The sequence below is a fragment of the Microtus oregoni genome, unplaced genomic scaffold, assembly GCF_018167655.1.
Source record: "Microtus oregoni isolate MIOR12 unplaced genomic scaffold, Mior012 000043F_ref0000047, whole genome shotgun sequence".
In the NCBI taxonomy this organism is placed as follows: domain Eukaryota; kingdom Metazoa; phylum Chordata; class Mammalia; order Rodentia; family Cricetidae; genus Microtus; species Microtus oregoni.
In genome coordinates, this window is record NW_024543210.1 from 2,285,981 (window position 1) to 2,296,237 (window position 10,257).

The 10,257-nt window shown below is 52.4% G+C and overlaps 1 protein-coding gene across 1 annotated transcript; it reads left to right on the plus strand.

Annotated features, from left to right (window-relative positions):
* Positions 1-8,860: 8,860 nt before the first annotated feature.
* Positions 8,861-9,497, plus strand: LOC121434397 (myosin light polypeptide 6-like). The gene has a single exon (XM_041633306.1). It carries the CDS (start codon positions 8,898-8,900, stop codon positions 9,351-9,353), a length of 456 nt encoding a protein of 151 aa, XP_041489240.1. The 5' UTR covers positions 8,861-8,897; the 3' UTR covers positions 9,354-9,497.
* Positions 9,498-10,257: the final 760 nt, after the last annotated feature.

The window sequence follows — 10,257 nt, forward strand, 5'->3', positions numbered from 1 at the left end:
TTTTCCAGGGCACAGTGAGCCCTGCACCCTGCAGGTCTGTGCCCTTCAGTCATGCGCATCCGAGACCCTGATAGCTCGACCCCATCATCTCTAGGCTTGCTCTTGAGGCGAGCCCATTGCCATCGCCTTTTCCTATTTCCTGTTTCCTTGTCACTTTTTATTCTCATTTAGATCTCATTTACTTACTTATTTTAGTTTTTTGAGACAGAATCCTATTTTACAGACCAGGCTGGCCTGGTGACTCACTATGTAGCCCAGGCTATCCTCAAATTTGTGGATCCACCTGTCTCAGCTTCCGCTATTCTAGGCTTTGTGAATAAGTCCACTTGTGTGCTTTTCTTTTTGTTTTTTTTATTTGTTTGTTTTGTTTTGTTTTTTTCTGTTTTGTTTTTTTCGAGACAGGATTTACTCTGTGGTTTTGGTGCCTGTCCTGGAACTAGCTCTTGTAGACCAGGCTGGTCTTGAACTCACAGAGATCTGCCTGTCTCTGCCTTCCAAGTGCTGGGATTAAAGGCATGCGCCACCACCGCCCAGCTTTTTTTGGTTTTTTGAGACAGGGTTTCTCTGTGTAGCTCTGGCTGTCTTGGAACTCGCTCTATAAACCAGGCAGGCCTAAAACTCACAGAGGTCTGCCACCACGCCTGGTCCTCATTGTGTGCTTTTATGTATATAGGTGTATGTGTGTTTTTCTAGGTAGGTGCACAAGCATGTTCACATATGTACAGTGCATATGTGTGTAGATGAGCATGCATGTATGTGTCCCTGCATATAGAGGCCAGAGATCACCCTTGGGTGTCATTGCTCAGGAGCTATTGAACTTGCTTTTTGAAAAAAAAATCCCTTCTTACTGGGATCTTGGGGTTCCTTAATTAGGCTGACTGGCCAACAAACTCCAGGGGTTCACTTGACTCTGCACTGGGGTTTCAAGCATGCTCCACCATGCCTAGCTTTGTCTTTCTTTCTTTCTTTCTTTCTTTCTTTCTTTCTTTTTTGGTGGTGGTGGTGGGGTGTTGTTTGTTTTTTTCAAGACGGGGTTTCTCTGTAGCTTTGAAGCTTGTCCTGGAACTAGTTCCCGTAGACCAGGCTGGCCTTGAACTCACAGAGATCCACCTGCCTCTGCCTCCCGAGTGCTGAGGTTAAAGGCGCCATGCCCGGCTTTCTTTGCTTTTTCTCTTTAGACAAGCTCTTCCTATGTCACTATGTAGCCGTGGAACAAGTTCCAGCCTGGAACTTGTTATGTAGACCAGAGGCCTGCCTGCCTCAGCCTCCTGAGCGCTGGGATTCAAGGCGGATGCCGCAATGGCTGACGCATGCGCAGCTTTTTACGGGTGCCGGCGATGACTCTCAGGCCCTCACTCTTGCTCAGTGAGCCCTCTCTACAGCCTCTGTTGGTTTCTCTCTAGTTAACAACCGTTCTTGTACTCTCTATGGACCCCAGATTGACCTCAAGCTTACAGCAGCCCTCCTGTCTCAGCCTCCTGAATGCTGGGCTGTCAGCAGGCTTGATGTCTTCACCAAGCAGGGCTATGGCTCTGACTGGCTGGAGGCTACAGGCCGTGGGCTCCTCAACGTGGCTTTCTCCTACAGAGATTCTGCCTAGCAGTTGGCTTTCTATTCTGCTAAGGCAGCCTAGGCATGACATAATGAAACCACCAAAGACCTCCTGCCGCCATGGTTCCACTGGTTAGAAGAGACGCTTAGGCCTTTCTGACTCCAGGAGAAATCAGTCCAAGCTACAGAAACCAGAAGGCTCCTTAGGGGCGTCTGCCAGAGGGCGGGCAGCCTATTCCCTCTGTCAGCGGGCTGTCACGTCCCACCCCCACCTCCCTCCGCTACCAGGGCCCAGCACCCCAACCTGGTCTGCTGGGACTGCAGGGTTATGGATTGCTTCTGTTCTGTTGAGTTCCATCCGTTTTCTATTGACAACAAGTGCAGGACCACATCATCTCTTCTTCTTACGTTTATATTCCTTTAACTTTTTTTTTTTTTTGACTATGGCAGTGGTGGGGGGTTGCTGTTGTTTTTAGTGAGCTTCAAGAAAAAACAGATTTGAACAAGGTCTCCTTGTCTAGCCGAACTCCTCCCCTGTCCGTGGCTAAGCTTCTTTAATCACACAGGTGTTGGTTTTGATGTGATCTTTCCTGCCCCATTTCTGTTCGGGATCTGACAACCCCCCCCCCCCCCCCACACACACACCCTAGTCTTTGAGCTCCCTGAGCACAGGAGCCTCTGAGTGCTCCCTGTGGCACCTTGGCAGCCTTGGGCAAGGAGACAGACACACAGGCAGAGCATGTCCGGGCTCTTTCTGCCTGGGTTCCACCCTCTCTCGGGACCCCCCCCTGCTACCCTGCCTCTTGGCACCTCTCCCTCTTAAACTCCACTCGTTCCGCCTCAGGCACCTTCCTGGGAACTTCCCCAAGTGGTGAAGGCAGAACTTGGCCCCTTTCCTTGGCTGGCCAAGCTTCTAACTGGAGTCTACAAACATCTGCAAACCAGGGCCTTGCGCCCACCTCCCTTCTTGTCCCCACAGTTGCCCGGAGTGAGGCGGCATGGGTGTCGTGCCGAACAATGAAGCAGGATTTCTCTCCTAAGCTGGCAGAGCCGGGGGAAGGCACTGAGGCCAGAGGGATGCACTAAAGCAGTCTGGCAACACCCTGGCCGGGCTCCTCCGAGCTGCTGGGCTCAAATCCAAAGGCTGCATATGGCCCACAATGCTCCTAGGGATCAGCCTCCCTCCCCTCCCCCACCCCACCTCCCAGGGAGCTGGGGAATCCTGTCTCAGAGCCCATAGCTCCTAGCTTTCTATCCCTCAACTCCCACCCCTTCACTGCCCGCTCAAATTTATGCTTCGAGTCCCTGGACTCCCTGGCGGCTGCACTCTCTGCCCCACCCTCATCATTCTGGTTCTGTGACACGGATCACCCCTGTAATTGACAGGGTGTGGTCCCAGGCTGCAGCCCTCCCTGCTCCAAGCCCACACCTGCTGATGGAGCACACCAAGGGTCTGTGTCGCTGGAGACATGCCAAAGGCTATTTCAGACAGCACCTGTAAAGAAGGGACCTTGAGGCTAGCTGTGCTACTCAGCTTGGCTGCAGGAAATACACCAAGGCCAGGGACCACTTGGAGACTAAACAAGCTGCAGTCTGTGATTGAAGGGCCAAGGTCAGGCCGCGCCACCAGCCTAAGTCCTGGCGGAACCTGAGTGTCCTGTGACTGGCACCAGGAGCCTCGCTGCTCATCTCCCACCCCATGGGGGAGCTCCCTGAATGAAGAGGCCTCAGTGGGGATGAGTCAGTCCTTGCTGCCTGTAGGGCCTAGAGACTGGCTATAAACTAATGAGGTTTTGCTAATGACTGGGCCCAGTACTGGCAGACATGGGGCACTGTGGTTTGCCATCAGCACAGTGGGCAGGTGATGTGTTCCTGGAAAACTTTGATGCCTTTGAGGGAAGAAGCAAGCAGCGAGCAGTGGACACAGGCAAGGGACCCGTGAGGGTGAGCCTAGAGGAAGGAGCAGTTCTCAGACCTCAGGAGATCCAGCTTCGGGGAGCCCTCGGGCTACTCAGGACAGCAGTGGAGAAACGGGCGCTTCTCCAGCCTGCCTCAGACCCCACGGAGGAGGTCCCACCGAGGTAGTGCTGGGGAAATGGAGACAGGAATGGTCCTGAGTGTGTCCATCCCCCCAGCAGCTCCAGGGCACTAACAAAGACTATCTAGATTTGCAGTGAGTCACTAAATGGAGGCGGGTTTCCAGGGAGAGGGGGGTAGATTTGCGTGCGGCAGGCTTACACAGGAATGAACACCGGAAGTTGAGTTCCTGGCTAAAACATTGTCCGACCTCACATGCCACTTATAAAATGGGTCCTCAGGCTCCTCCCATGAGGCCAAGGGCTAGAGGGTTAGGGAGGGAGAGATTAGATTTGAGAAGCCACCAGAGTTACTTTCCACATCAGAGCTGTGACAGGGTTCAAAGTCCCCTCATAATTGTGAGCTGCGGTTTCGCACAGTCAGAGCCCCACAGGGGAAATGTCTGAGTGTACAGGGCCACACACCAACACTGGGAGCCTGAGCCTGGATGTCCCACCAAGGCCAGAGGGATCAGGGAGGTGATCTTGGCGACCCACTGTGAAGTTTGGAACCCTCAAAGGGGGCTGCTGTGTGCAGACCAGCTGGCTGGGTCTGGGTCCACATCGAAGAAGTCCTGCCTGGGCTTTCAGCATCTAAGGCCCCTGTGGAACTGCAGTTCTGGTTGGAGTCCTCTTGGGGCTCAGCAGTCTTGTTTTCCAGCTGGAAAGTAGTGGAGAGCAGCGTCCCTTGGCACTGGCTTCCACTTTCAGTGGGGACCCTTGGTGGGTTCACACACCTGGAGAACCCCATGAGAGCACCACCGACCATGAAGAGTGGGTTGGCCAGCAGGGCCCAAAGTCCGAGAGCACATCTTTGTGCTGCCCCCCCCCCCCCCCACTCTCCTCCTGTGCCCTCCTCCCAATGCCTCTGTAGAGGAGAGAGATTCCTTTTACCTCCAGTCAACAGCCAAGGAAATGAGGCCAGCGAGAGTTCGCTCTCTCAAGCTCAGCAGGCAGGCTTTGAGCTTGAGATGACAGAAAGGCCAGGAAGAGCTAGTCATCTGGAGAGGGGGAGGAAGGCGGGTTAGGAGAGGAAACATCTTGGGCACAGACAAGTAGACTAGACAGGTCTGAGTGTAGAGTCCTAGAGGAAGGCCACCACGGGTGAGGCCAGCGTCAGGGCAGTGTGGAAGCAGTGAGGAGGCTTCTGGAGAACTCTGCTCAGGGACAGTTGGGTGCAAGGGGGTGTCCTGTGTTTGCTGGAGGGGATCTCTTGTTTGAGTGTGGTGCTGGGGGTTGAACAATGGACTGGTGTGTTCTCAGCAAGAGCTCTACCACCCATTCCCAGCCCAGCCCAGGCCCAACCCTTGCCTAGCCCCAGCCCAGCCCATTCCCAGCCCAACCCCAGCCCAGGCCATCCCCCAACCTAGCTCTTTCCCCAGCCAACCCATTCCATCCCCAACCTAGCTCTTCCTCAGCCAACCCATTCCATCCTCAGGCCAATTGAGCCCACCCTCATCCCCAGGCCAACCCAACCCAATCTCAAGGTCAATCCAGCCCCACCCCACCCCCACTCCCAGACCAACCCAGCCCCTGACCCATCCCAGTCCACCCCCATCCTCAGGCCAATCTAGCCCATCCCCAGACAATGCCCAGTCCAGCTATTAGAGATGTTTTACAGGGGAGGTGTCAGAGAATCTGACGAGGGCAGGACTTTCTAGTGCTGTGGTACTATCACAGTGAGTGTTGGGAGTTCATTCTGCAAAGAAACCAAATGTCTGCCCTTGGGGAGCACCTGGAGGCTTACATCTCTCTCACAACTTCCCTCATACACTCAGGAGATCTGGGAAGGGTCTAGAGACCGGTAGACTTCCTGGAGGAGTGTGCCAGCCTGGCTCTGTGAAGGGTGTTAGTTCCCAGGTAGAAGAGACTGGACTGGGGGCTGTGGTGCTGTACTGGGCAGGGTTTAGGGCAAACAGGTTGGGCCTGCTGAGGCAGGAGTCCCACCTCTGGGTGGCACACCTGACTTGCCTCCACCTGGGAGGAGACACCTGGCTATGTTCAGCTTGGGTGGAGCCTAAGGCAGTACTGACCCACTAAGCCAGTACCAGACTTCCAGCCCTTACCTACCCAGCCCAAACGGGAACATTTCCCTGCCCTAGCCTTGACTTCATTCTGCCTCAACAGCCACCTCACCCTGTGCAGGCCCACACAAGGGTGTCCCCACTCCAGCAGGACTTTCTCCTTCTCCCTTGCTGCTCCTCCCCTCTGTTCCCAGCCACTTACTCAGCTGTCCCTTGCACTTGGCTGCAGAGCCCCAGGGCTCTGGCCTCAGCTGTCTGCTGTAATCTAGAAGGCTCAGTAATCTGGCATGAACTCTGCCCTCCCATTTCACCCCTTCTACCCCAAACACCAACTTAAGGTACCCCAAAGCTTCCCAGTTTCAGACTTCAAGGACACCCAGCTCCTATGGGGCATGCACTCACTGCCTGTCCTGAAGCCCCTCAGACAGCATGCACTCACTGCCTGTACTGCAGGCCCCCAGACAGCATGCACTCACTGCATGTCCTGCAGCTCCTCAGACAGCATGCACTCACTGCCTGTCCTGCAGGCCCCTCAGACAGCATGCACTCACTGCATGTCCTGCAGCTCCTCAGACAGCATGCACTTACTGCTCATGCCTGTCCTGCAGGCCCCTCAGACAGCATGCACTCACTGCATGTCCTGCAGCCCCTCAGACAGCATGCACTCACTGCTGTCCTGCAGGCCCCTCAGGTAGCATGCACTTACTGCTCATGCCTGTCCTGCAGGCCCCTCAGGCACAGCCTCTTCACTCAGCTTCCTCTTCGGGTTCTAACACATGGCCTTAGAAACCTGGCCAGCTCCAGCTTCTAGTGTTGTAGGCTGTGGGGACAGAATACTGACCTTCTCTGTTCCTAGGACAGATGCCCTCTAGACACCAAGTTCCTGGAATGGCTGAGAGAAAGTGCCAGGCACCCAGTCCTAAACAGTAAACCCTTGCCCAACCAGAACTGTCACTGGGGAATAGTGAGAGGCAGCCTTCGAGAGGCCTTGGGTCCTGGGAAAGGCTGACTAGTAAACAGGATAGGGTGGACGATGCTATCCCTCTACGAGTAGGTTGAACGTGACTTCTATTTTGGGAGCTTGCTTCAACCTCTTGTTTAGGAAGTTAGAGGGCATCAGAAGCCACAGCACTGAGCAGCACTGAGGAGGCCCACATGGCCAGAACCTAAAGCTACCAGCAGGTGCCATTTCCACCACACCCTGAGTTGAGTGGGCTGAGTCACCTCTGGGTTCCTGACCTGCCTGAACTGTGAGATAGTAAATGTCAGATGTCAACTAAGAGCTTAGTGTAGTAGTACACACCTGCACACACACCTGGTACACACCTGCACATATACTTGGTACATACCAGCACATGTACCTGGCACACATCTGCACACACACCTGGTACACACCTGCACATATACTTGGTACATACCAGCACATGTACCTGGCACACACCTGCACACATACCTGGTACACACCTGCACACATACCTGGTACACACCTGCACACACACCTGGTACACATTTGCACACACACCTGGTACACACCTGTAATCCCAACACTTGAGAAGTGAAAGCAGGAGGATGAGGAATTCAAGGATATCCTTGACTTCTTAGTGAGTTAAAGGCTAGCCTGGGCTACAGAGGACTCTGTCTCAAAACAACAACAAAATAAAATGTCACTTAGAACCATGGTGGCTTGCACCTGCAATTCCAGCACCCAGGAGGCAAGATCACTGTGTTTGAAGCTAGCCTGAACTACATGGTGAGGTTTTCTCAAAACAACAACAACAACAAAATATCTCTTGAAGGCTAGTGAGTAAAGGGCTCACCATGAGGTTGTTGTTATTGTTGGTTTTTTGAGACAGAGTTTTTCTATGTAGCCCTAACTTGTCCTGGAACTCGCTCTGTAGACCTGGCTGGCCTCAAACTCATTAGAGATCCACCTGCTTCTGCCTTCCAAGTGTTAGGATTAAAGGCGTGCCCACCACTGCCTGATTCACCATGCTTTTTTTAAAAAAATATTTATTTATTTATTTATTTATTTATTTATTTATTATCTATACAATATTCTGTCTGTGTGTACGCCTGCAGGCCTGAAGAGGACACCAGACCCCATTACAGATGGTTGTGAGCCACCATGTGGTTGCTGGGAATTGAACTCAGGACCTTTGGAAGAGCAGGCAATGCTCTTAACCTCTGAGCCATCTCTCCAGCCCCTCACCATGCTTTTTTAGCATGCATATTCACCAGCACCTTCTGAACCTACAGGAGTTGCCCTGTCCCACATACCAGAGCTGTTGGACCTCTGTGACTGTGGCCAAGTCTGTTGGGGGCCATTGCCTCTTCGGTGAACACAGAACTTAGAGACAGCAGCCTTTGAATTCTGACATTTCCCACTCCCCCTTCACAATGGGCTCTTTATACCCAATTCCACAGCCATCTGAAGGTTAAATTACTCCAAATACCATTGGAAAACATCAACTTAGGGTCACTGTTATTGTTTTGGGCAGTGTCTCAATTCATGTGTTGGGGAGGATGACCTTGAACTACAGATTCTTCTCTCTCCATTTTCTTTTTTTTTTATTATTGAGAAAAGAAAGAAAAAAAAACAAGTTTCCACCTCCTCCCAGCCTCCCACTTCCCTCCCCCTCCTCCCACTCTTCTCCCCCTCCTCCCATCCTTCTCCCCCTCCTCCCACTCCTCTCCCCCTCCCTCTCCAGTCCAAAGAGCAGTCAGGGTTCCCTGCCCTGTGGTAAGTCCTAGGTCCTCCCCCCTCTGTCCATATCTAGGAAGGTGAACATCCAAACTGGCTAGGCTCCCACAAAGCCAGCACATTGCGTAGGATCAAAACCCTGTGCCATTGTCCTTGGCTTCTCATCAGCCCTCATTGTTCGCCATGTTCAGAGAGTCCAGTTTTAACCCATGCTTTTTCAGTCACAGTCCAGCTGGCCTTGGTGAGCTCCCAGTAGATAAGCTCCTGTCTCCATTTTCTTACTACTAAGACCACAGGCATGCCAGGCCTCGATTCAGCAACAGTGTTCCTAAGAACTGCAGCTGCTGTGTGCATTCTCTTCGGCAGCTGGGTTGCTGTTTAAGGGTTCACGCCATTATGTTTAACATGTGTCCAGAGGTTAGGAATGGAGCACGTGGCTCTCAAGTGGTGGATGAGCCGAGGTTCCGAGCAGACTTGTTGCAGTCCTAATCAGAAATTACTGGGCCATTACTGCCGGAAAAGGTCCTGCGGAGCTGAGCAGCCAAGATGTGTGACTTCACCGAGGACCAGACCGCAGAGTTCAAGGAGGCTTTCCAGCTGTTTGACCGAACAGGTGATGGCAAGATCCTGTACAGCCAATGTGGGGACGTGATGAGGGCCCTGGGCCAGAACCCTACCAACGCCGAGGTGCTCAAGGTCCTGGGGAACCCCAAGAGCGATGAGATGAATGTGAAGGTGCTGGACTTCGAGCACTTCCTGCCCATGCTGCAGACTGTGGCCAAGAACAAGGACCAGGGAACTTATGAGGACTATGTCGAAGGCCTTCGTGTGTTCGACAAGGAAGGGAATGGTACCGTCATGGGTGCTGAAATCCGGCATGTCCTCGTCACACTGGGAGAGAAGATGACAGAGGAGGAAGTGGAGACGCTGGTGGCAGGTCATGAGGACAGTAACGGTTGTATCAACTATGAAGAGCTTGTCCGGATGGTGCTGAATGGCTGAGGACATTTCCAGACCCCGAGCCTGTGCCTTGCCCAGTGTGGGATCTCCCTGTGGCCCCTCCTAGGCTCCCTTGTCACAGCACCTTGCCATCTGGTCTCTTCTGGATGTCTGTCTTCACCAAATAAAATTCTCTCTTTGCCCTAACAAAAAAAAAAAAAAAAAAAAAAAAGAAATTACTGGGACTGGAGAAGTGGCTCAGCAGTTAAGAGCATTTGCTGCTTCAACAGAGGACACAGCTTCAATTTCCAGCATCCACATGGTGGCTCACAACCACCCATGACTCTGGTTTCATGGGAGCTAATGTCCTCTTCTGACCACCTCACCTACCAGGCATGCGTGTTGTGCACACACATACATGCAGACCAAACACTTGTACACATAAAATTAAAGATTTAAAAAATTTTTTCCCCTGACACAGAGGCTTACTATGCAGCCCAGGCTGACCAGGAATTTGCTCTGTGCACCAGGGTGGCCTTGAACTCAGAGTTCTACCTGCCTCTGCTTTTGGAGTTCTGGGATTAACGGTTTGAGTCATTAATCCAAGATCAATCAGAACTTTTTGCTTCTTTATTTTTAAAAAAAAACCATTTATTTATTTGTTTATTTATTTTGAATACATTGTTGGCACCAGATCTCATTACAGATGGCTGTGAACCATGTGGTTGCTGGAATTGAACTCAGGACCTCTGGAAGAGCAGCCAGTGCTCTTAACCTCTGAGCCATCTCTCCAGTCCCCCCGTTTTTGTTTTCTGTTTTTTGTTTTTTCGAGACAGGGTTTCTCTGTAGCTTTGTGGCCTGTCCTGGAACTCACTCTGTAGACCAGGCTGGCCTCGAACTCACAGAGATCCTCCTGCCTCTGTCTCCTGAGTGCTGGGATTACAGGTGTGCGCCATCACTAAATAAA

What these genes read in the sequence shown, in the direction of transcription:
- LOC121434397 (XM_041633306.1), top strand. Translation starts at nt 8,898, where the DNA reads ATGTGTGACTTCACCGAGGACCAGACCGCAGAGTTCAAGGAGGCTTTC.